General features: G+C 38.0%; 1 protein-coding gene and 1 long non-coding RNA gene across 4 annotated transcripts in view; one reads left to right on the top strand and one right to left on the bottom strand.

The window, feature by feature from the left end:
* LOC309401698 overlaps positions 1 to 24,704 on the bottom strand; it is a 28,083-nt gene extending 3,379 nt beyond the window's left edge. Inside the window, exons 1-2 of one of the 3 annotated variants that reach the window (XR_014176787.1) lie at positions 24,601 to 24,701; positions 17,026 to 17,091 (exon numbers count right to left, since the gene is read on the bottom strand). This is a non-coding gene — a long non-coding RNA (uncharacterized lncRNA). Of the gene's footprint in view, positions 1 to 17,025; positions 17,104 to 24,600 lie in introns of those variants that run through there. The other 2 variants (XR_014176786.1, XR_014176788.1) reach the window with 2 other exon arrangements.
* Positions 1 to 26,381, top strand: part of ACE (angiotensin I converting enzyme) — a gene marked incomplete at its 3' end in the record, with an annotated part of 41,087 nt that overhangs the window by 11,890 nt on the left and 2,816 nt on the right. The window contains exons 4-23 of the mRNA XM_081970833.1: positions 628 to 771; positions 1,730 to 1,921; positions 3,901 to 3,998; positions 4,794 to 4,966; positions 6,660 to 6,883; positions 7,857 to 8,001; positions 8,995 to 9,093; positions 9,781 to 9,903; positions 10,729 to 10,940; positions 12,655 to 12,791; positions 14,415 to 14,573; positions 15,176 to 15,263; positions 16,029 to 16,172; positions 16,964 to 17,155; positions 20,086 to 20,183; positions 22,032 to 22,204; positions 23,080 to 23,303; positions 23,871 to 24,015; positions 24,607 to 24,705; positions 24,823 to 24,945. Coding sequence (XP_081826959.1) covers positions 628 to 771; positions 1,730 to 1,921; positions 3,901 to 3,998; positions 4,794 to 4,966; positions 6,660 to 6,883; positions 7,857 to 8,001; positions 8,995 to 9,093; positions 9,781 to 9,903; positions 10,729 to 10,940; positions 12,655 to 12,791; positions 14,415 to 14,573; positions 15,176 to 15,263; positions 16,029 to 16,172; positions 16,964 to 17,155; positions 20,086 to 20,183; positions 22,032 to 22,204; positions 23,080 to 23,303; positions 23,871 to 24,015; positions 24,607 to 24,705; positions 24,823 to 24,945 — 2,992 coding nt within the window. The remainder of the gene's footprint in view (positions 1 to 627; positions 772 to 1,729; positions 1,922 to 3,900; positions 3,999 to 4,793; positions 4,967 to 6,659; positions 6,884 to 7,856; positions 8,002 to 8,994; positions 9,094 to 9,780; positions 9,904 to 10,728; positions 10,941 to 12,654; positions 12,792 to 14,414; positions 14,574 to 15,175; positions 15,264 to 16,028; positions 16,173 to 16,963; positions 17,156 to 20,085; positions 20,184 to 22,031; positions 22,205 to 23,079; positions 23,304 to 23,870; positions 24,016 to 24,606; positions 24,706 to 24,822; positions 24,946 to 26,381) is intronic.

The raw sequence follows: 26,381 nt of genomic DNA, 5'->3' as shown, positions 1-26,381 counted from the left end.
CCAGGATGGGCACAAGTTCGGCTTCGGGTGTGAAATGAGGCCACATTCACCAGCAAAGGGCAAAACTCTCTTCCATGGCCTCATTTCATACCCGAAGCTTCCCTGCTACTTCTCAGTATATTTTATAGGATCCCAAACTTCAAGTAGCACTTACTTAGAAACATGTAAAAAGAAAACAGTTAGGATTAATGAGATGACATGAGTGATGAGAATCTAGACACTAGATTGAAAAAGTAATGATGGCTTTGATCTAATAGCCACAAGAGTCTCTGGAATACTAGTCACTTCAACCACGATGTTTAAAAATATTGCTTCCTGAAGAGGAAAGACCTTCCGAGTCCAGTTCTTATCAGCTGTGCAACATGGGTTCTGTTAGAATGCTGTTGCTTTATACCTCTTTAAACAAATAGTCCATTTCTCCAAATCTTCAAACTCTAGCATGATGAAATTATTTAATGATACTAGTAAACTACATTTCTTGCTGAATGGGTCTTTTCTTTGGGTACATAGAGATGTAGAAAAGTTAATGCAAATTCTGGTGGCTTTTTTGATGTTCCTTGGATTTTGTTCAGTTGTATGATCCTTTAATGATTTCTTTTATATCTCTTCTTTTTCCATGCTCCTCAGATATTACAGACATCATGGCCACTTCTCGTAGTTACAGAAAGTTGCTTTATGCCTGGGAAGGATGGCATAATTCTGCTGGCAATCCCCTGAGATCCAAGTATGAGAAATTCGTTTCACTGAGCAATGAAGCCTATAGCATGGATGGTGAGATGTTAAAAACATAGACAGGGGATGGGATCAATGCTACCTGGATTGAAAATCTGCCTTCAATCTAACAATTGAAGCATTTTTAATTCAAACTAAGAAACCTCAGTGTGATTGAGAAAGAAGCATATTATAACCCTCCATAAATCTAACACATTTTCATGGGCCTTTACTCTTATATTTTTTAAATGAATTGTTGTGTTTTATTTTCTATCCATTGCCATTCCAAAATGAAGCTATTATGAGTTAACCATTTTTGATCAATGTATCTGTTGGGTTTTTAGTCTCAACACCTTTCCATTTATTTCAAAAGTATTGAAGAATATAGCATACATGTGATCAAGTGCTTGACCCTGATCACTTTAATGAAAGGGATCAAATGTACCATATCAGATTCATTTGGGAAACTACTCAAAGTTGGTAAGACAGCTGCCAGCATAAGAAATTATTGATATACTGAGGTCAACTTGTTAACATGTTCATTCTCTAATGAATGATGCAACAGACCAGGTCAACATCTGAAGGTCCAATTAATTATATAATAATTTTATAATAATAATTATAATTAATAATAATCAACTGGATTATTGCTAAAAGTACATGCTTAGAATTAGATAACAGTCAACAGCATTTGATTTAGTTCATTAGTAGCTATGTAGGAATTTTAGGCTGTTTCCTCTTTTTACCCCTCTCTCTCCAGTTCAGCAACTCCTTCTCCTACACCTACAATAAATACATTTAGAAATATTTGGGAAAAAACTGTATTTGGATACAGAACTGGGCATTTTTTGGCTTCAGAATTGGACTAGTTCAATTACATTATAAATAGTGCAGAAAAGTCTAGGCCTAGGAGATGGATTGTTCAGAACTATGTTCTGTAATTCTAGATAATTTAAAGAGCTTGTTTGTATTGTAAGAACTGTATTTATGCTGAGTACTCTATTGTTTTTACATTTAGGATTCCAAGATACTGGGGCTTATTGGCGTTCCTGGTATGATTCACCAACATTTAAGGAAGATCTAGAGCAACTTTATCAACAATTGGAGCCTCTGTATCTAAATCTCCATGCATATGTCAGAAGGAAACTATATGACCAATATGGCTCAAAATACATAAACCTCAAAGGCCCTATTCCTGCTCACTTATTGGGTAACAAAAAGTTTGTGTGTGTATAATAGAGTTGGGATCAGGCAGGGAAGCATTGGAAAAATCCTTAATATCCCACTGTATTCTATACTAACGGTAGGCAATTTTTGGAACAGAAGTGGGCTGACTTGAATAAGAGACCACTGTGAGGAAATAAGTCTTATTTTTATTTTTAAACTCAAATAACAAAAGCAACCTGAAATTGTTTTTCCAAATTTTGACAGCAAAATGCTTGGATTTCAGTCACATATCTTGGGGCATTGGAGAGCAATCTTACTAAATTAGTGTCTTCCTAATGGATTGGACCATAACTCCTATTATCTATTGATATGTTGGATGGTGATAATAGAAATCATGATAAGCTTTCTTTAAAGAATACCATGTTTTGATAGGAGGAAAAACACAAATAGAAAAGTTAAAATGTAAGAAATGTGAAAGAACCAGTCTGGTGTAGTGCTTAAAGCATTGGGCTAGAAATTGTGATGCCAGAAGTTTTAATCCTTCTTTAGGCATGGAAAGCTGACTGACTCACAGTCACCCTCTTTTGGCCCAACCCATCCACAGATTGGTTAGTTGATTTATTAGATTTGTATGGCTGCCCATCTTAAACAAATTGGGTGACCCACAACAGGAATAAAACCAATAATTATAAAACATGAAATAGTAACATGATAAAACAAATTCTCCTTTTAGGATTCCCCGGGTAACCTCCAATTATCCACATTTCATTCTTTCTATTCTTTTCAATTCTATCCCAACATCTCCATAAAAAATCAATTCTTGATGGCCTTCTAAAAGGCTACAGGTGAGGGACTGCCAAATTACTGGGGAAGGTGTTCCATAAGATAGGGATAGCTATGGATGAGGCATGCTTCCAAAATCCCACTGTGGCAGAATTTTAGCGAAGGGATTTGAAGCTTGCCCATCCTATCTTATTCAATAAGATGAACATATGTTCTTAGACAGAGGCAGTCCTTCAAGTAACCAGGTCCTGTGTCATGTAGGGCCTTTTAAAACAAGCATCTTGAATTGCACTTGAAAGGACTGGTGTCTGTTTTCAATGCAACTCTGTGCAATAGAGATATAATATGGGTGAATCTATGAACACTTGTATTGGTGCAGTGAGTCCTTAGTGCTGTCTGACCTTGCTTGTCTTCTTGCAGATGTTTCATTATCCAAACTAGGTAACATCAGCAGCAGCTGCAAGAAAACAAGCAAGCTCAGAGAGCATCAAGGGCCCTTCATGTCAATCCTGATCTCCTTTATTAGTACTTGTATCGGTATATCATAGAAAATGTGTTGTTGCATTCTGGATCAGTTGTAACTTCTTCGTAGTCTTTCATGTAAACCACACTGCAATAATCCAGACAGGAAATTGTTAAGCCATGAATGACTGAACAAGGTTATTGTGTAGATAAAATAAAGGCAGAAGGAAGGAAGGAAGGAAGGAAGGAAGGAAGGAAGGAAAGAAAGAAGGAAGGAATATTTATGCTACTCTATGAATATTTTAATCTCCTTTCTAGGATTCACAAACTTACTAAAGCCAATGGAGAAGATGCATTGGAATAATATGGGGGAAAGCCTAGGAGCCTGAATTATATATTTATTCAGTCTCTGTGGAAACTGACACATGTTTTACATGCCAATGTTCCCATGTAAAGAGTTTCTAAATAAAGAGGTCCTATGAGCATTGGAATTTCAATGCTTGTCATTGAAACTACAGTAACAAGAGGAAGAGTTCATCTTTTTCCTAGTTGTCCAGAGGCTGCTAAGCTTTCCTCTGGCTGTTGTTTATATAACCAAACTGTCACATGCATTCATGGAATTAACATAGAGCCTCCTTTGACTCTTATTCTATTGGCTGTTTCCCTCTAGTCTCTGTGCCAAATAATAGTTTCTCTCTAATTTTATGTATAGCCATTCCTTCTCCCTTCAAGCTGTTGGTTTTATTCAGCTAAACAGTGCTGCTTTGCCCCCTGCAGGTAACATGTGGGCCCAGCAATGGAACAACATTTACGACATGATGGTGCCTTTTGCAAATAAGCCACATCTAGATGTTACCAATGCCATGAAACAGAAAGTAAGGACATTAGTGTTATGGTTTTATTCCATTCCCTTTAGCTGCAACTGTTAGCAGGAACTGAAACGGAAAATGCCCATATACACAAATATTGCTAGTGATACCTTTTCATCCAGCAGTGAGATGGTTATTGGTTCCCTGAGCAAGAATTGGAATAATAAATATATACTAATCTGCTCAACATAGCATCAAAAAGTGACAAGCCAGGTAGGCATGACTGAAGTGTATGAATGAACCACAGCTCTCCATGGAATTCTTCCAATGCAGCTTTCTGTACTATGGATATTTTTCAATGCTGCTTCTCTAACATAATTGCCAGGTGTATTGTAGCTCCAGTTTCTTCATTTCAAGGTCTGAATTTCATGTTAAATTTTCAGAAGGACTATCCAAGATTACATGCAAGTGCTATACAGGAGTAATATTCATACACGTTCTTGTCTTTAATAACCACCTTGGGGGTACAGTCTTTAATTTCATTTCTTGACACAACTATTCAAAAGAGACAAATATAGTAGTATTTATCCTCAAGGCCCAAGATATGTGGCAACTCTCATCCCATAGTACAGAAGACCAGTAGACTGTCTCCTTCAAATTCTTAACTATGCTTCTCCTCTGTCCCACTCTGTAACTCTTTTTTCCTAAACAATAGTTCTCCATGACATTCTAAAGGTCAAGCAGCACATGCCTGCATAATTTATTATGAGAATACTTGAGTGACCCGGGATCAATCCCCAAGAACAGTTTCCAACACTTTTGTGCTATCTAATGCTTCGGATGGGTTCTTGCCTTTCCTAGAACTGGAACGCAACACACATGTTCCGGGTGTCGGAGGAGTTCTTCACATCGCTTGGCATGTTTGAAATGCCACCTGAATTCTGGGAGAAATCCATGCTGGAGAAGCCAACAGACGGGCGGGAGGTGGTGTGTCATGCATCGGCATGGGACTTCTTGAATCGCAAAGACTTCAGGTGCATACTGCATATGATGGGGACTTGCCATGCAAAGGGAACTCTAGATCATATTGGCATAGAGACATTTTAAGTAGATCTGGTTTTTTTTTAAGGAACAAAGGAAAAATTTCCTGTCTTCCCTGTATCTCAGGAAATTCAGAAATATTTTTATTACATGATCAGTGAAAAGTATAACTATAAAGTTAATACTTAAAATATATGCTTTTTTTCTAATAGTCATGGTTTGATGCTGGTAAAAAACAACAACATCCATTTAGGTGCAAGATCTCCTTTTCCAAATTTTGGAAATGATTAGGGTGCTGCGAATTTAACTAGAAGATGTATTAGAGCAAGGGTGTCAAACTCGATCTCATTGAGGGCCGCATCAGGGTTGTGTTTGACCTCAGGGGGCTGGGATGGACATGGCCAGCTCAATGTCATTCGTGTTGGGGACATCTGCGCCCAAGTACTAAGGAAGGCAGGATTTCCCTCAGACCCTCCCTCTCCTTCCTTCCTTCCTTCCATCCTTTCATCCTTCCTTTTCTACTTTTTCCTTCCCTCTTCATTCTCATTTCATCTTTCTTCCCCACTTTCCTCCTTTTTCCTTGTCTTTCCTCTTTCCCTTTCTCCTTTCCTGTCCCTTCTTGAATGCTCAAATACAAAAGGAGAAACATTTCTCCTTTTATTTTGCTTTTAGTTTGTATTGCTAGCTCTCTGCCAGTGAAAATGGAGTCCGTTTTCACTGGTAGAGACTGCAGGAGGCCATTGCAGCCGAAAACGGAGCCTGGGAGGGCTACATGAGGCCCTCCCAAGCTCTGTTTTTGCTGGCAGAGGTACCACAAGCTGGTCTTCACTGTTTCCAGGGCGGACCCACCGGCCAGATCTAAATGCCCCTGTATTAAAGTGATTATCACAAAACTCCAAGAACACATATGCTCCAAGGATCCCTGCTTTTTAGCAGCTCTTTTAATCCTATCTGCAAGAGAACTGTGGAATAGCTTCTAAAATAGGCTCCTAACCTAACATTTGCATAGTATTATTTTGCACTATGCACTTTTAATCATTGCTTTGCCCACTGTACCTTACCCCTACCAAAAATACTAAGCACAATTTTGATTTATCAAAATATAGGCCATCTCTGCCCTAAACTATAATTTCTGTTTTGTTTAAATGCCTGTATAATTTTCCTTCTCCACCCTGCTCCCCTGGAAAAGGTACTTGGCAAAGTGATATTAGGACTGTATTACTTTCTCTTATATTAAGAATGCATGAAAAGGGATTAATTTATCAAAATTCAGAATTATCCTTGTGTGAAAGAACACAATTCCTTAGTCTTAATCTGCCACAAACCTATGCTTTCAAAGGTAATAACTGTCAAGTGAAAGCCAAAATTATCATCTCTTCTGTCTCTTTCACTTTTTTTCTATTCATTCAGTGAGGTTTTAGACTTGATAACTTTTTAATGAATGGCTGAGGGATGAAGTAAGTTGTGAAAGGGGGTTGTCTAAATTTGTTCTAAATTCTCTTCAAATTACATATTTTCTTCAAGGAATGATAGAAAGCCTAATTCTAGTACAAGAAGAATTGGTCCTTTCCAGCTGTTCTGAGGCTATCAGCAAATGTTCCAGGTTCCAAAAACAATTGATGCCTTGATAGTATATTAAGATACAGTCTTCACTGAACACTCACTTTCCTGTTCCCTGTCCTGCAGGATAAAGCAATGTACAACAGTTACTATGGAGCAACTCTTTACAGTACACCATGAAATGGGGCACATTCAATACTACTTGCAGTATAAGGACCAGCCAATAAGTTTTCGCAGTGGGGCCAACCCTGGCTTTCATGAAGCCATTGGAGATGTCATGAGTTTGTCTGTTTCCACTCCCACCCATCTCAAGAAAATTGACCTGCTCACCCATGTCACTGAAGACAGAGGTAAATGAGCATACAATGGTTGGTGACAAGACAGAAGACGAAAAGCAAAAAAGTTCATGGGATATGTTTTTCATAATGGGTATGATAAATAATTGTTATGAACGATTGGGAATCAGGTTTATGACCTGCCCACCTATCAGTTTGAAAGTATGCAAATGTGAGTAGATTAATAGGTACCACTTTGATGGGAAGGTAACAGCGTTCTATGCACCTTTCATGTATAGCCATGCTGGTCACATGATCATAGAAATTGCCTTTGGACAATGCTGGCACCTTCAGCCAAGAAATGCAGATGAGCACTGTGCCCTAGATTTGGACATGAATGGCAGGGAAACATTTACCTTTTTTTATCTCATCCTAGAAGAAAAATTTACTGAATCATAAAATATGCCATCTCATCCCTGTTGCTTTAAATCAGTGAAAACAAGTGTGCACATGAAATTGCATTTGTGCACGTGCACACACACACATATGTCCACATTGAAAGGAATTGGAATAATGCAGTGTAGAGCTACAGACAAGTTCATGATGTAGCTGCTGTTGCTCTGTGTATTGGAGCAAATTATTTTTCCTAAGGAAAAATATACTTGTAGATGTTTGTGCCTTTCCCAGAGGCGCTTGGGTCAGCTCAAGCTTTTCAAGCAATTGCTCTTTGCTTGTAAGAGAGGGAATCCACTGGTTTGTTCTCCCAGAGAATTCATCTATATAGATTTCTAATCTATTCTTACTTCTTTGCCATCTTCTGCGTATGTAAGGGTTTAGAAGAAACTCTTTTTTAGAGTGTGCCAAATTTTTCAACTTTCAGTTTCCAAACATTAGGGGTACTCAAAAGTTGTGACGTGGCTTTGGGATTGAAAAAATACTATGGTTACTTTAATATAATTTTGATATGCTTGTAAAGTAACTACATAAATATCATAACTTTTTAACATTTTGTTTGTTTCACATTTTTGTCTTCCTTGATTCCTTGCAGAGAGTGATATCAATTATCTTCTGAAAATGGCCCTGGAAAAGATTGCCTTTTTACCCTTTGGCTATCTAATTGATCAATGGCGGTGGGATGTCTTCAGTGGACACACCCCTCCAAGCCGCTACAATTTTGATTGGTGGTACCTAAGGTAAAACAGCCCCAGCCAGGCAAATAGAAAATTGCCATAATGGGTTAGAAGCAAGCAAAGCAGCAGGTTTAACAAATGTAATCCTCCAACCTAGACCCCTCTAAGTATATTGAATTACAGTCTCCATCATGTAACTCTCTAGTGGTCGTTGTTTTATGTATGGTTATTATTTTTATTTAATGTTGTTTATTTTAACTTTTTGAAACCACCCATCCTCTGTATCCAACCCTTGGACAAATGTCCCTCTGAGAAATATAATTTTGATATCTAAGAATATAGAACAAAATCTGCCAACAAAAGTTCATGTAGTCAAGGCTATAGCTTTCTCAGTTGCAATGTATGAATGTGAAAGTTGGACCATAAGGAAGGCTGAGCACCAAAGAATTGAGGCCTTTAAACTATGGTGCTGGAGAAGACCCTGTGAGTTTCTTGGACTGCAAGGTGATCATACCGGTCAGTCCTAGAGGAGATCAACTCTGACTGCTCTTTAGAAGGCCAGATCCTGAAGATGAAACTCAAATACGTACTTTGGCCACTTAATGAGAAGGAAGGACTCACTGGAGAAGAGCCTAATTGTGGGAAAGATTCAGTGCAAAAGAAGAAGGGGACGACAGAGAATGAGGTGGCTGGATGAGTCACTGAAGCAGCCGGCATGAACTTAAATGGACTCTGAGGGATGGTAGAGGACAGGAAGGCCTGGAGTAACGTTGTCCATGGGGTCGCAATGGGTCAGACATGACTTTGCAACTAACAACAACAAAAGAATATGACACTATAAGAAGAAAAAGATAGATGAAAGCGTTATTTTATTTGAAGGCAATAGGGAGAACTGAATGCAAAGTAGCTGTTTCTTGTGATATTTCAATAATTACCATTATATCTACATATACCCCTTGCCTGAATCTGAAGTCTGCTTGCTTGTTGGGAAATGATTGCACTTATTTTGTCCATTCCTTTTTTGTCCATTGGTTAAGGTGTTTTTTTTCCCCGCAGAACAAAATATCAAGGAATTTGTCCTCCTATTGCAAGAAATGAAACAAACTTTGATCCTGGAGCTAAATACCACATCCCTGCCAACACACCTTATATCAGGTATTGGAAACTGGAAAAAGGAAAGGTGTAAATATGAAATTTTAGGAAGTTTTATTGGGATTTGGGAAAGATTGATTCATGCTTTGATTTTTCATGAGGGAGTTGAGAACACAGTAGAGTTTAGTAGAGATGGAGGTTTCAGCAAACAGCTTTAAAAGATCTAACTAGTTTTATCTTTTAAAGTAGAGAAACTCTAGAACTACAGCTAACCTACATCATAAACTGTATCTTTCCCCCCACCGTACAGTCATAATAAACTCTTGGCACAACTATCGATCTTTCTAGGTTCTGCTTGAGAATAACTGACTGACTGTTCTTGAAGAATACCTCTGCATGACCAAATTCCTATCATTTTTATGTTATAATTCTTATATATTGAGTATCTGAGAGCACATTGTCAAGATCTCCTAAGCAAAATTACTTTATGCTTAATCTATCCTTCAACCACATTCAGTATAAATAAGAGTAATAGTTATTCCATTAAGTTAATTAAAGAATAGAAACAAAAATGAGGTTTTCTTACTTCCAAAAATTTAAATCTCATCTTTAATAGTCAGAGTATATTATTTGTAATTGATGTGTTATTTCTATTTTCCAGAATTTGAATATTTTCAATCTAAAAGGATTATAATATATATTTATATATTGTATATTTGGTAAAAATTATGGATTTTTTGCTTTGGACAGGTACTTTGTCAGTTTTATTCTGCAATTCCAATTCCACAAGGCCCTTTGCCAAGCTGCCAACCATACTGGTGATCTTCATACATGTGACATCTATAAGTCCAAAGCAGCTGGAAAGAAACTCAGGTGAAAGCAAAGGGGGAGAGGCAACTGACAAAAATATACTTTATTTCTAAAAGATTATAGATCTTCATACTTTAGCTAAAGATGTATCACTGTTTTCCATTCCTGCCATTCATTCTAAAATGACAAGAGGGATCATTTTCAAATTCCAAAATTAAAACAAAAAGCTGCTCCATTGAAGATTGCCTTATCAACCCCCAACCTAATCTTGTTATCAAGTGTCAGCCCTATAGGATATACAGATCATGAAAACAATGCAATTTAGGTCTAAAACTACTTTTATTAGAACAGCTATTGTAACATAATCTTGCAAGTCTAAATGTGCTTCACTTCCTCCCTCCCTTGAACTTTGTGCGAATTAGGGAGAGGTCTGTTCGAAGCATTTTTCCAAGTTAATTCCTTGGCTTATGCAATGCATGTCTGGTCATGGAACTTCCAACTGTCCTTCAAGACCATTCTTTATGTCCTCTACATCAATCATTCAAAACTGAACAGAAATTATAGTAATACAAAATCTTTTCCTAAAAACATGCTAGGGTTTGGCAATCTGATTTCCAGGGGAAGAGTTTCTGTAGATTGTGAGAATTATAAAGGACAATTATATTGTCAAAATAGAAACATCTCAATTGTTTAATCAGTTTTATCATCATAATGGTTTAGTCAAAATCAGGATGTTGCAAAGATAAATTAGCATTGCAAATTCAATACCTGTAAAAAAAAACACCAAAAAACCTCTTTCTGCTATGCCACCTGTGTCATTTTAACAATTTAACTGTGCCACTTCTAATCTCAGTGGTTTTATTTACTCTTTCTTTATCTTCACTGCAGTGAGGCAATGAAGGCAGGATCTTCCCAGCATTGGCAAGATATTCTCCAACAACTCACTGGTTCAAATAAAATGAATGCTTCAGCATTGCTTGAATACTTCGAACCCGTTACTGAATGGCTAAAAGAAAAAAATAGGGAGAACAATGAAACACTTGGCTGGCCAGAATTCGATTGGCGTCCTCCTGTCCCTAAAGGCTATCCAGAAGGCCTTGGTAAAGTTTTTCATGCATAAAACCTTAAGTGATACCAATTTCAGAGAGAATAGATTGAATCAGTGGTGGGTTCCTACTGGTTCGGCCCGGTTCGGCCAAACTGGTACTGGTTTGGTGGCCTGGGTCTCTGGAACCGGCAGCGACCCAGGCCTGCCATGTCCCCAAACAGGTTCTCTGGGCATGGCAGGCTTGGGTCACTGCCGGTAATTGTACTGTGCATGCATGCACAGCGCGCATCAAGTGCACATGTGGCGTGCACACAAGCGAACCAGCAGTAGTGTCTGTCGGAAGCCACCCCTGGATTGAATGTTGCACTGGGGGGCTTAGTTTTTAGCTGCAATAGTTTTCCCCCCCAAAAAAGGGGGTGGGGTGGGAGAATAGAATAATAATTATCTCAAGACTCCATGGACAATGGGAGAATAGGGCAATAGGGAAGAATGAGAGACTGCATATGTAAAAGAAGTGTGGAGATGAGATTTAAATTCAGGAACCAATGCTTGATGTATCTATAACAGTGGAACTGAAGTAGATATGACTGTGATACCAGAGTTAGCTATTTGTTGTGCCTTGAGAATATTGCAAGTGGGACAAAAATTATTCAAAACTAATAATATTGTTCCTTCAAATATTTGCTCATTTGTTGGATTGGCAACTGATTAAGGAGCTATAGAAGATGACATTTGATTTGGGGGGGGGGAGCACAAACAAGCTGTATTGGGATCTCTTCCATTGTTACTCTATGCAACAAATAGCCTGAAAGACCCTGTGATGAATAATGGTTTCCAAAATATAAATTTCCTGTGTGCTCATTTTAATCTTCCATTGAGTGAGGTCAGCTTCAAAGAGAAATGTCAGAAAATGGAGTTGTCTTACCTCTAATGAAAGTTCCAGAGCTCATTTGTAGAATATGCTTCACATAATCATATTTTCTACAGTATAAGGTAAGAATAGTAAAGAGTGTCTCTGAGCACGTATTCCTTCACTAATACTGTAAGTGCTAAGGCCAGATAATAAGTTCTATGACCTTAGTTAGTTGGTTAGTATATTCTGTGCTACTTCCTGAAACTGGGGGAAAAAATCTTACATCAATAACATGCTGAAGGTTCTAGCATAATCCTGTGACTGAAAAAAGCAGTCTTTCTGATGCTGGAAAAAGTAATTTCATATACATATAGGCCTAAGTCCTTTTGCTTCAGTTTTTCACTATATTTTTGCCATAGTTGCCAAGAAAATTGAACAGTTAGTGTATTCTCCTTTTCCCTCCTTTCCAATTGTACATGATCTCCTTTGTCGGCTCAGATATCTGGCAGCAGCAGTCATAATTAGCTGACAGGGTGGAGATCATTCTGATTCTATCATAACCAGAGGTGGAATTCACTTACCTTCCCTACCAGTTCGCAAATGTGAGCATGAACCACCTTCTGTGCATGCACAGTGCTTGTGCATTACGTTGGGGCAGATGGGTGGAGCTTCCTGCAGCCGCCACTCCGGTTCACCCGAACCAGAGAAAACCACCGGAAACACCTCTGATCATAACTAATATAATTTTGATACAATTTGGGATCTTGGTCGGTCTCTTTTTACCAATTAGACCTATACTGATAATAATTAAACAAATTCAACTTCTTTTTCCAAGTGATGGTGATGTTATTTTTAAACACATATGTATACTTCTATATGTGTATATTTACACATTCATCTTTCTATCTTCCAGATAAAATAACTGATGAAGTTGAAGCTAAAGCATTCTTAGAAGAGTACAACAGCACAGCTGAAGTGGTGTGGAATGCTTACACAGAGGCCCTTTGGACATACAATGTCAACATTACTGAACACAACAAACAGATTATGGTAGGGGAGTCTATACTGTTAAGTAATCCTTGCAGGAAGTCCAAAAGAGAAACAGGAAAGCAGATAATATTCCAGGCTTAAAAGAGTGAAATATTTTGCTTATGTTCTATTTATTGCAACTGTCAAATATAGAGGCATATCAAGATATATAAATACAATATTGAGCTATGGTTGCACGGTGGTTAGAATGCAGTACTGCAGATTACTTCTGCTGACTGTTGATTGCTGGCTGTCAGAAGTTTGGCAGTTTGAGTCTCACTGGCTCAAGGTTGACTTAGCCTTCCACCCTTCCAAGGTCAGTAAAATGAGGACACAGATTGTTGCAGGCAATATGCTGACACTGTAAAACACTTGGAGAGGGCTGTAAAGCACTGTGAAGTGATATATAAGTCTAAGTGTTTTTGCTATTGCTACTATTACTACCCTTCATTGTACTGTAAGCTACAGTGCAACTGGTTTTTCTTATTAAGACCTACTTGTATAAGCACTCCCCCCCCCCTTTAATTTTGCATTTTTCTGACATTATTTTTGGAAGCAATTTTTGCTAACTTAACCACCACCTCCGCCGCCGCCGCCGCCACCTCCCTCCCTCCTTCCTTTATTGTATTGTAAATCACTGAAAATTGAATGGTGAAGATTTGGACAGATTTGTCCAAAGCCAAGACATTCTTGCTACATTTCACTTGTTCCCAGTACCCCTCGATTCTGAAAACTTCTTGCTGTTGGAATTGTACTTCATATATAACTATTCTAGCATAATATTATACCCAGGGGTGGGTTCCGGCAGTCACTTCTGCCAGTTTGGGTTTGTGGGTGCACGCTAGTGGTAGGTTCCGGATCCCGTTCCAACCGGTACAGTTGGAACAGGCCCGGCAGCGTCCAAATGGACGTGTGCAGCATGCATGCACACAGGCGCAGCACGCGCATGCATCTTAGTGCCTCTGCGAGCCTCTGCAATACTCCAGCTGCTCAGCGGAGCAGAGTGTAGGCACTGTACATGCCGTGCACATGTGCAGAAACATAGAAGACTTAAAAGACCGGTAAGGAACTTGGGCGGGTGGGTGAGTTCTCCGGAGCATCGTACCGGAACGGTATACGGTGCTCCGGGCTGGCTCCGGTATGCCTGTACCAGGGCGTACCGCCTGCAACCCACCACTGGTACACGCACACGCATGCGCATGCACAGTACAATAAAAATTGTTCTGCTCATGTGCAAAAGCAAAAAACAAGATGGCAGCACCCATGGCGCTGGTTCGGGGACATGGCAGACCTGGGTTGCTGCCAGTTCCAGTGACCCAGGCCATCAAACAGCTACCGATTCGGCCAAACTGGTCGGAACTGGTAGGAACCCATCACTGATTATATCATGCATTCCCTATGATTTGCCAGATTAAAATATTTTATGCAGGTCTATTACTAAACAATAATCTGGATTTTCTGAATAGCTAGCAATAGATTGCTAGTTTGTTAGTAATTGCAATTGCTAGTAACAGATCTGTGGTGTTAGTACTGTTAATAGCCCTGTACACACCAGATTATAATTTGAATTAACATATTTGTTACTTTGGAGCAGAGAACTCCTGTTCTGTTATCCATCTTCATTTTTTCCTGTTCCCTTTGTAGTTGGAGAAGAATCTCGCAATGTCAAACCATACTCTGCAAAATGGATTAAAGGCTCGGCAGTTTGATTCCACTGATTTCAAAGATTTCAAAATAAAACGTATTCTGAAGAAATTAAGTGATATTGAGCAGGCAGCCTTACCTGAAGCAGAGCTGAAGGAGGTGAGATTGAAGGGAGATACTATTTATAGTGCTTTATAAAATTCTTGAATTGCATAATAATGGAAGTTTGTAATATTTTGCTTTTACATGTAATGGATTCCTTTGTTCTCATTCTTAATTACTTGGGCCTATTCAGTATGTCAATGACATCCCTCTTCTTCCTCAAATTCCCCTGATGCATGAGATCCTTGCTAGTGGATTCACCTAAACAACTCCAGTTTCTAAGATTTTAAGTAATTTATATAATAATTATAAAGCAATAAAAAACAATTTAGTTGTTCTTACAATAAGTACAATTTAAAGCTGCCAATCTGATGAACAGGTTTTTATTCCATTATTTATTCTGTTTGCATCACAAATTCAGCATAATTACTTTCAGCAAATTTGTTGTCATGAATATTATCCTGTGTTGTTGTTGTTATTGTTGTTGTTAAAGTAAAAATTGAATGATTAAGGAGTGCTATTATCATCCATTTTTATCAATATCATGGTATATAATATGTTTATCATTAAAATCCTAGAACGAGTTGGTCAACTTCTAAACTAGAGAAGTCATAAGTCAGTTTCTATATTGTATGGTAGAATAATCTTATTTCTTTCAGTATAATCAACTGCTCTCAGAAATGGAGACAATTTATAGTGTAGCCAAAGTCTGCAAAAAAGACACAGACTGCAAAGCATTAGATCCTGGTAAGTCCCATCACTGTCACATAATTTTAATGAATAGTCTCTTATTGCTCCAGCCTAATTTCTTGAAACTCACCTGGAATTGATATAGACATGAAATTTTGGAGTTACAAATTTACATTCAAGATCACCTTGGAACCATGAGAAGTAGAATTTATATTTGATAAAGAAGTCAGAGCTGAAAATACACTTTCCCCACTGTAAGACAGCTTTCCATGACCATAACATGGAATTTTAACTGTCCAGCCCTAAAGGGTTCAAATCAGGAATGTTGTTATCACACAACAGATCCCACATATTTTAGACATGCAACAAAGGAGGCTTTCAAATCGTTTTGAGTCAGCGGAACTCTTTGATGGTACAATCCATCTTCAACAGGAAAGCACCCAGATGTTCAGTAAGAAATGGTTTGGGGAAAATATTTTAGTAATGTTGTACTAATTATTATTTTGATGCTTGTGAGAAACATCTTGCTCATGAAAACAGAATTGGATGTAGATTGCTGTATTGTTGGTGTTTTTTAAAAATATGTAGGAGAATATATTTCACTGCATTTTAGTTCTCTTTGAGAAGAACAAAGTGTGCGAAAGAATTCAGCTTTTAAAATGCAGAGAGACCTCTCTCAGTTTAGTGGCCTCCAAATCTGTTAGTATAATTCCCATTCCTTCCATACAAAATATGCACAATGAGGGGAATGCAAAAGGCTTAGCTGGGAGATAAGGGTCTAATTATAAACATTATTAATATGTGCACTGATTCCTTGTTCAGACCTTACAGATACTATGGCTACATCAAGAGATTATGATGAGCTTCTTAACATCTGGAAAGATTGGCGGGATGCATCAGGAAAGAAAATCCGAAAACTCTATGAGAGATATGTACAATTGAGCAACAAAGCTGTCCAATTAAATGGTAAAAAAAAAATGTGATCAAGGAAAAGGTGATGACTCAAAAGCTATAGAACCAACATAATTAAAAGTAAAACTCAAAAGCTAGAGTTATTGTGGAAATACTGATGGTATAGGAAGAGCCAGTTTGCTCAAGTCGATAAAGCACCAAGGTAGAATTCAGGAAACTGTGAGTTCTAGTCCCACCCTTGTCATAAAAACTAGCTGGGTGATCTTGGGCCAATCACTCTCTCTCTCAGCCCAACCCACTCACAGGGTTATTGTGAAGAAAATAAGAAGTAGTGTTACGTTTATTTGAATTATAAAAAGTATTAAACGTGGAAAATATATAAAATAATATATAAATAAAATAAAAATTATCCTAAAAAAATAATAATCTGCGCTGACACTTTCAAGCATTTCAGTTGTTGCTATAGCAGTCTATCATAGAATAATCACAGAAATGGCATATACTCTAAGATATCATTTCACAATAATGATTTTATACAAATTAGCCAGTTTTGTTAAAGACTAGATTCATCTAGATGTTCACAGATTGCCTATTACTTTGTTTCAGTTGCAAAATGTTAAGCCTGGTCAGGATGAATGATTTTGGGTGTGAGAAACTGTCCTATAGTGCCTCATAATTAGTACTATTTTCATAGTTTAAATAAAGGGATCAGAATCAGTATTTTTCTCTTTGCTATATGGGTGTTAGGTATATGAGGAAAATAGTAGAATATATTTTTGCATATATATGCTGTCTAATATTAAAAAGCTTATCTAGGCTCACAATATATGTATGTACATGTACAGGACATCCAGACAAAGGTGCTTACTGGAGATCTCTTTATGAAACTCCAACTTTTGAAACTGACCTGGAGAACATCTGGCATCAGCTTCAACCACTATACTTCAATCTGCATGCTTATGTACGCCGGGCTCTATACAAAAAATATGGAGAAAAGCGCATCAACCTCAAAGGCCCAATTCCAGCTCATTTGTTAGGTAAGTCTTTCCACCCAGGGCTGCTCTGAGCCATTGGGCAATGGGCATACTGAGCAAATCCCCAGAAACTTCCTACATTTCTGTAATGTTTGCAGACCTGGTCCATTGGAGACCTATGGGTGAAACTCGAAAAATTAGAATATCGTGCAAAAGTTCATTTATTTCAGTAATGCAACTTAAAAGGTGAAACTAATATATGAGATGAGACTCATTACATGCAAAGCAAGATAATTCAAGCCGTGATTTGTCATAATTGTGATGATTATGGCTTACAGCTCATGAAAACCCCAAATCCACCATCTCAGAAAATTAGAATATTATATGCAATCAATAAAACAAGGATTGGACATAGAACAATATCGGACCTCTGAAAAGTATAAGCATGCATATGTACTCAGCACTTGGTTTGGGCCCCTTTTGTAGCAATTACTACCTCAATGTGGCATGGCATGGAAGCTATCAGCCTGTGGCACTGCTGAGGTGTTATGGAAGACCAGGATGCTTTAATAGCAGCCTTCAGCTCTTCTGCATTGTTCGGTCTCATGTCTCTCATCTTTCTCTCGGCAATGCCCCATAGATTCTCTATGGGGTTCAGGTAAGGTGAGTTTGCTGGCCAATCAAGCACAGTAATCCCACAGTCATTGAACCAGTTTTTGGTGCTTTTGGCAAAAGTTGCTCTCATCAGAAAAGAGGACTTTGGACCACTGTGCTTCATTAAGACCAGGGTCAATGCAGCCATCTACCAGGAGATTTTGGAGCACTTCATGCTTCCTTCCGCAGACGAGCTTTATGGGGATGCTGACTTCATTTTCCAGCTGCCCACACTGCCAAAAGCACCAAAACCTGGTTCAATGATGTGGGATTACTGTGCTTGATTGGCCAGCAAACTCATCTGACCTGAACACCATAGAGCAGTGGGTCTCAACCTTCCTAATTCCGCAACCCTTTAATACAGTTCCTCATGTTGAGGTGACCCCCAACCATAAGGTTATTTTATGTTTTCTGTATTTTTTTGAAAATATGTGTTTTCCAATGGTCTTAGGCGACCCCTGTGAAAGGGTTTTTCAATCCACAAAGGGTTCCCGACCCACAGGTTGAGAACCACTGCCATAGAGAATCTATGCCAAGAGAAAGATGAGAGAAAATGAGACCGAACAATGCAGAAGAGCTGAAGGCCGCTATTGAAGCATCCTGGTCTTCCATAACACCTCAGCAGTGCCACAGGGTGCTAGCTTCCATGCCACGCCGCATTGAGGCAGTAATTGCTGCAAAAGGGGCCCAAACCAAGTACTGAGTATATATGCATGCTTATACTTTTCAGAGGTCCGATATTGTTCTATGTCCAATCCTTGTTTTATTGATTGCATGTAATATTCTAATTTTCTGAGATTGTGGATTTGGGGTTTTCATGAGCTGTAAACCATAATCATCACAATTATGACAAATTACGGCTTGAACTATCTTGCTTTCCATGTAATGAGTCTTATCTCATATATTAGTTTCACCTTTTAAGTTGCATTACTGAAATAAATGAACATTTGCACAATATTCTAATTTTTCGAGTTTCACCTGTATTTCCAATTGTTGGAAGTAGTAACAGAACTTAATAATCAGCTTTTGCTTTTCAGTTTTTCTTAAGTGCTTTATAACAAAGGCAAGCAGTGATCCATTAATAAAGTGCTCCCCATTAGATTTGACTCAGGATTTATTTATTTAGTGTATGACAAATACATGGCCTTGTAGTAGTTCAATTTAAAAAATCAGATATTGGGCCGATGTAGGCTCTTGATCAAGGGATGCAGTGGTTCAGTGGCTAAGACGCTGAGATTGTCAATCAGAAAGGTCAGCAGCTTGGCGGTTCGAATCTCTAGTACCGCACAACAGATGAGCTCCCGTTACTTGTCCCAGCTTCTGCCAACCTAGCAGGTAAATCTTTACCTTCAAAAGCAGGTAAAAATGCAAGTAGAAAAATAGGAACCACCTTTGGTGGGAAGGTAACAGCGTTCTGCGCACCTTCGGCTTTTAGTCATGCCAGCCATGTGACCACAGAGACGTCTTTGGACAGCCCTGGCTCTTCGGCTTTGAAACGGAGATGACCCCCACGCCCCTAGAGTCGGGAACAACTAGCAAATATGAGTGATGGGAACCTTTACCTTTGCCTTTTTAGGCTCTTGATGGACATTTGGACACAATGTGATGGATATTTTGTCAAGGAGCACCAGAGTCACACTGAGGGGTAGGGGCAAGATCCTTGTTGAACAATGACTCAGGATCATGACTCAGGATCATGAGTGTTATACACAAGTATAAATGCATCCACAACCTGGACAAATACAATTCCAGGTTAAGGTACTCTACAGCAAGAGTTTTAGGGGGAGATAGAGCTGTGAAGAATCAAGTAATAATTGGAACACAGCCAAAACATGTCAACCATGCTGGAGAAAACATGATCCAGCTCCATTTTATCCTTTTCCTTTGAAGCTCAACTTAAGTAGCAATACTATGATAGCCAATCCACAATATACGTAGATGGGATATTCACCTTTGAAATTGGTAGGTGGCAGTTTTCAACTTTTTTTCTCCATATTTCCTGCTATTTTTTTCAAATATAGTAATCTGAGTGTGCTTAGAGAAGTAAAATATAAATTGCTTCTATTTTTTTAAAAAAATCAAACAAATGTTTAAAAAATAATGTGTCTATAGGAACATTCAAGGGACAAATGTAATTGGACATAAAACTATTTGTATGTGACAGCTGCAACAGCACTGCATATACCTATCTGGATATCATAAGCCAAACATTTCATTAGTTTTTAACTCCTCTTCAAACATAGAGATCTTCCCCCACTGCCTCATCTTGTAATTTGCTTTACTTCCCTCCCTATTTATTTTCTGGTTACTTATTAACCAACTTCACTTTTTATTTTTAGGTAACATGTGGGCACAATCATGGGCAAACATTTTTGACCTTGTCATTCCCTTCCCTGATGCTACCAAAGTGGATGCTACTCCAGCAATGAAACAACAGGTTGAAACACTATATTTTATTCCATTGTTACTTGCAATGTTTTCTCATAGGAATTGAACATAATTCTTTCCCTCTTTAAAAACACTCCAGAATAAAACTAATTGTTGGGCATTTTTTAAGTTGCTTATGGTGTAGCTCTAAGCCAGTGATGGCAAACCTATGACATGCGTGCCACAGGTGGAACACGGAGCCATTTGTCAGGGCACACGAGGCTTAAAACGACCCTCTGAGCAAACCGGAAGTGACTTCCGGTTTGCTCGGAGGATCGTTTTGAGCGCTCCGAAGGCATCAGGGAAGCCTCTGGACGGTCCCTGAAGCCTTCGGAGTGCTCAAAACGACCCTCCAAGCAAACCAGAAGTGACTGTTTTTGCCCTCCCCAGGCTCCTAGAAAGCCTCTGGAGCCTGGGGAGGGCGAAAAAAGCATGTAAAAATGGGAAGGAGAGGGCCTATAATGCGCGCATGCGCACTGGGGTCACGCATTGCATTAAGGGTGCGGCACACATGCACACGACCCCCCTGCGCTCCCCCCACTTATGGCACGCGAGCCCAAAAAGGTTAACCATCGCTGCTCTAAGCTGTCACATTCCAATATTCTTCAACTTTATATATTTAAGCAAATACTTAAGAGCATGTTTCAAATATACGTATATGCTTTTGATTCATTCTGGATTTCTACATCATGTAGACATCTGATTTTAGGGATTGTGCTAAGCCAAATTCAGACAAACATTAATTCTATATCTGAATCCAGCCACTCACTCTTCCAGCCCTATTGAATACAGGAAGTTGGAAGGGAAGTTTCAGTTGGATCTGAGCCTTAGTACTACTAAACGTTGTTGCTTCCAAATCTGCTTCCTGTTGTATCCTAAAATATATTTTGAATTATGTTCTATGAATCTGCTTTGAGCAGTAATATACTGTATCTGCATTAGTACAAAAGAAAAAAATCCATATATTAATTAAATTTGCCCAACTGCAACTCAAAAACAAGGGAAATAAGAACTTCTTTCAGAAGTTGTCTTTAAAATTCAAAACAATGATAAATCTCCATTGGAAGGACTTCCCACAGTCAAAATTGCCCCCGAGAATGTATCTTGTTGTGTTCTTAGATGTTGTATGATATTAGACAATGTAATCAAGAATGAAGTCTATCTAACTTAATTATAGATTATCAAAATATAGCAGAACTGGGGAGCTAGGCCCTCACTTGGGCCACATTTCTTCAGTGGAAATCTGGAGCAAAATATATACTGTACCAGGCACATGGCTGAAATCAAAACTGATGGAGCCATTACTATCTATCTTTTGAAGCCAGCTAAAGTGGTAATTCCAGAAGTGGGTTGCTCCCAGTTCGGACAAACTGGTAGTAGCAGTGGCGGGAGGCTCCACCCACCTGCCTGGATACTTCTGCACATGCGCAGAAGAGTCGTGCACACGCACGAGTGAACCAGTAGTAAAAGAAATTATGGAAACCCACCACTAGGTAATTCAGTTTCAGTTCCTATGAATGGACCCATTTTTGTGAGACTGAACTGGAGTTACAAATCTTAGGAAAAAAGACAAGAGAAATCTGGCTTTTGGAGATTCTTTCTCCTTCCTGCTTTCAGTTCTGCACAGCCAGGAAGCTATCCCTGTTTTGAACTGTCTTATTTTGCTCTGCACTGCACAGTTAATATATTATAATTATCTTCCTGTTTTTATGTTGTATTTAAGATTATCTTCAATTACAGCAAGAAGAACAAAGCCAGAAATGGTGATTTGCTACAGTCTTAAAATATACATGTCTTTTTCTCAGACTCCCCTTTGCCAGCTTTTTAACTTTTGGCACATTTGCTCTCTTTTCCATAGGGGTGGACCCCAACAAAGATGTTTGAACAATCTGACAGTTTCTTCAAATCACTGGGACTTATCCCTATGCCACCTGAGTTCTGGAACAAGTCTATGCTGGAAAAGCCATCAGATGGGAGAGAAGTGGTCTGTCATGCTTCAGCCTGGGACTTCTACAATCGCAAGGACTTTAGGTGATTGCACACTGAATTAAATGGATAAAGCTTGTGAAAATCAGGGAGACAAGGGGTCATTGTAGCTAAAAATATGTTTATGGTTTGTTAGTTACCAGTATCCCTTACTGCATTTTACTAGGAATTATATATAAACTGGTGCTCCAGGGTGACATGAGTCACATTTGGGATTAATCCTACTGTTTGTACATTTCAAAATATGTCCCAGAGTGACAGACTGTTTTTCACCCTTGCAGGTCTCTCTCTAGAACTGCTTTCATGTTATTTTCATGCAGCAAACATTTTTGTCCCTGTTTCTGACTTTATATCCACACATTAATCTCATATTCCAATATCACATGTTGATATGTCAGTGGTCTGTAAAGAAATTGCTTCTTAATAAATTTTCTGAAACATTTCTTAAAACAAGAAATCTCTCTGGGTTGACTTTAGTAAGAGATTTGATGGCTTTTTGAGGTTACAGTCTTGTAATTACTGATGAAAGGTGGGATGTAGATATTTGTTCCAAATATTACATGATAACTTGGCCCAGGTAGCTGACTATATTTGGGCCCAGGAGAGAATGGGTGTGTGTTTCTTTGTTGTTTGTTGTATTTTGTGGCTCAGTTCACATGTAAACATCATTAGGAGACACTGTTCTGTAAGCATCTCTCTGAGATAAGCTTACAAAGAACAAGGAAGCCTATAACTGACTGTAATCAAGTAATTTATACACACCGCTACAATTAGACCAGGTGAGATAAATTTATATTCTACCTATGGTTCTCTAGGACCTGGATTGTGCAGGTTATTTTATAAACTACTGAGAAATTACTTGGTTATTCCATTCTTTTCAAGAGATTCTTCACTTCATGTTTATTATTTTCTTGTTTCAGGATAAAACAATGCACTGTTGTGAATATGGATGATTTGATAACAGTTCACCATGAAATGGGTCACGTCCAATACTTTTTGCAGTATAAAAATCAGCCCATTTCATTTCGTGATGGGGCCAATCCAGGTTTCCATGAAGCCATTGGTGATGTTTTGGCTTTATCAGTGTCAACCCCAAAGCATTTGCATAAAATCAAGCTGCTTGATCATTTAGAAGACAACTACGGTAAGCTAATAGGGATACTTCATTACAAGGTAGATCTGTCAGATTCAGTTTTTAAGAAATGTTCAGCACTGATGCATCAGATTCATGGTGTCTTATAACCCATTAAGACTCATTTGTGATTTGGGTAGAGACATTTATGTTTCTGAATCAAATTCATCTTGCATGTTTCAAATACAAAATATTACTTGTGTTGTTTTTCATTCCATGCTGGTTTTTAATATTAGGGCAAGATATTTTGAATTAAATATTTAATTGTAGACAGAGTAGCTTTTGGGGATTGTGTGTGTGAGAGAGAGAAAGAGAGAGAGATAGACAGAGAGAGAGAGACAGAGACAGACAGAGAGAGAGAAAGACAGAGAAAAACACAGAGAAAGAGAGAGACAGAGACAGAGAGACAGAGAGCTGCAACTATTAAAACATTGCAATATTGTAGAATTTGCCAATTAAGATTGGGGGGCTGAAAGGGGAAAAACATAAGTCATGAATCACAGTAGAGGCAGTAGAAGAGATAAAGCACAAGACTTGCCAGATACCTTGATCTGTTAAAAACATTTTCTTCTTGGTCAGAGAGTGATATCAACTACCTGATGAGCATTGCACTGGATAAGGTTGCTTTCCTGCCCTTTGGCTACCTGATCGACCAATGGAGATGGAAAGTATTTGATGGGCGTATTCCAAAAAATGAGTACAACCAACAATGGTGGAATCTCAGGTGATTAATTTGCATCTGTCTAGTAAGAAGATTGGTATTTTGGTAACAGAACTAAATCTTGCGAATTTACAAAGAAGTGAACCAAGTCTGGCCCAAAACTACGGAAAGTGAAGTGAGAGTAAACATAACCATAACTGAATTATTTCAGATATAGTTAAAGGTCAAAATATAATAATTTTGCCTTACCTTTAGGGCTTTCCTAAGATAATACTTGGAAAAGTATTCCCCTTTCAAACCTATCCTGTGCATTATTTTTGCTGAAGGAATTCTAGGGGATTAAAAAAATTCATTCATTCATTCATTCATTCATTCATTCATTCATTCATTCATTCATTCATTCATGCACTGCCTATCTCACTGATAAAAGCAACTCTGCACTGAAAATATTCGTTTGTCTAGTTTTTGCGGCAACATGTGCATAATGATTCTGAAAGGTCCTGAAGGAAAAAGAAATTCAGAAGGCATTTTAGTTTTTTTACATAGAAAGGAAAAATAATTATTTTTCAATCCTGTAAATATAGCTCTTGAAACTATTTCATTTTTCAAATTCCTTAATGAACATTATCTTCTCTCAATGTATCTTACCTGTAGATTGAAATACCAAGGTTTAGGTCCTCCTACACCAAGATCAGAAAAAGATTTTGATGCAGGAGCAAAATTCCATATTCCTGCTAATGTCCCATATGTCAGGTAAGGAGATATTTTTTTGCTGGTTTGTGTACCTCTGTAACTTATGAAATGTTACATCACCACTTTTTCCTAGAATGGTCTTGACCTCCCCTTTTATCTCTCCCATTTCTCTTCCAGGTACTTTGTCAGTTTTATAATCCAATTTCAGTTTCACCAAGCTCTGTGCAAAGCTGCTGGCCATACTGGACCTTTACACAAATGTGACATTTACCAGTCTAAAGAAGCCGGGAAAATCTTAGGGTGAGTATGCTGCCCTGAGATGTGTACATTTTACATTTTCTCGGGGGGGGGGGGGGGTTGGCAAATATGTCAGATTCATCAAATGAGACTTTTTAAAATTATGCACTAAAATTTATTTCTCTAAACATATGTATTTTTAAGCATATAGTTTCCGTACTTCTCTAACACAATGTATTTTGCATGTTATTTTCATAAATATTAAGGTTTGTAATAGCTTTCCCCTAGTACACGATAAATTGTTCTTTAACTTTAACTTTAACTTTTATTTAATTTATAAACTGCGCCCTCTCCCAGAAGGGACTCGGGGCGGTGTACAGTCATATTAAAAACACAATAAATATCCTCTTGGCAACTGAATTGGAGAATTTCAAACAATTTTTGGTTTTGTAATGATTTGAAAATGCCTGCAAATTAGTTTTCAAATGCAATTTTAAAAAACATTTTTGCTAAACCCTCAGCATCGTCCTTATAAAGAGACTGGTAAAGTTGGCTCAGCAAGGCAGGTGACTGAATTTTAGAAAAGGACCAAAAATTATTAGGTGTTTAATTGTCTTGAACTACTATTGAATGATACTTAGAGAATTTTCTGCCTCATTCTAAAATAAATTAGCAAGTCTTGGTTAATTACAGGCTGCTCCAAAAATTGGGGAACTGTTACTAATCAAACTGAGACAAAACTAGCATTTAAAATTTGAAAGTTATCGATAAAGGTCTTGGCAATTTACTGGTGGGTTTTCCAATTTACTTGGATTTCATTCTGATGTTTTAAATCATCAAGCTTTAAACCAATATTTGTCAGATAAAAATGTTTTATTTTCTGGTACAGTGTGCTATATGTCGAACTGACATGATACACATTGAATTATTGCCATCACACAACTAAACACATACATATTGTTGCAGAGAGTTCAAAATATGAACCAGCTCATGCAAGGGACTGAAAGAGCATTTAATTTGGCTTCTTTCCCAAAACTTCAGCTGATCCCCAACTGAAATAACTCCCAACTCAAATAACACCAACAAATCACATATTCTGTATTTGTGCAGTTTCAGTAGTCAGCGAAGAAGAAACTTGTCTAATAACAAAAAAGTATCCTCAAGTGGGATGTCAGTTACAAAAACAAAAGCAGATTGTAATAAAAATGCTGAGATATAGCAAGGCAGCATTTGGGTTAGTTAAACAAAAACTATACAAGGCAAAAAAAGGCTCCCATTAAGAATTATGGAACCTTCATAAACCAAGACAAAGAAAAATACCAAAAATTCTACTACTAGGTGAAAATCTATTATGTAGATTTATAAAATAAAGGATGATAACAGGAGGGAAAGCTGTCAAACTCAAATTTTATGCAAGCCTTTTACAACTTTGTTAATGTGAAACTTAAAAGACTTGCAAGTGATTTCACCTTTAAAAGGGCAAAATGGGGTTGTTTGTA

This window comes from Natrix helvetica, assembly GCF_964273705.1.
Source record: "Natrix helvetica genome assembly, chromosome: Z".
NCBI classification, from domain to species: Eukaryota; Metazoa; Chordata; class Lepidosauria; order Squamata; family Natricidae; genus Natrix; species Natrix helvetica.
This window is presented reverse-complemented; position numbering and strand designations above follow the sequence as displayed.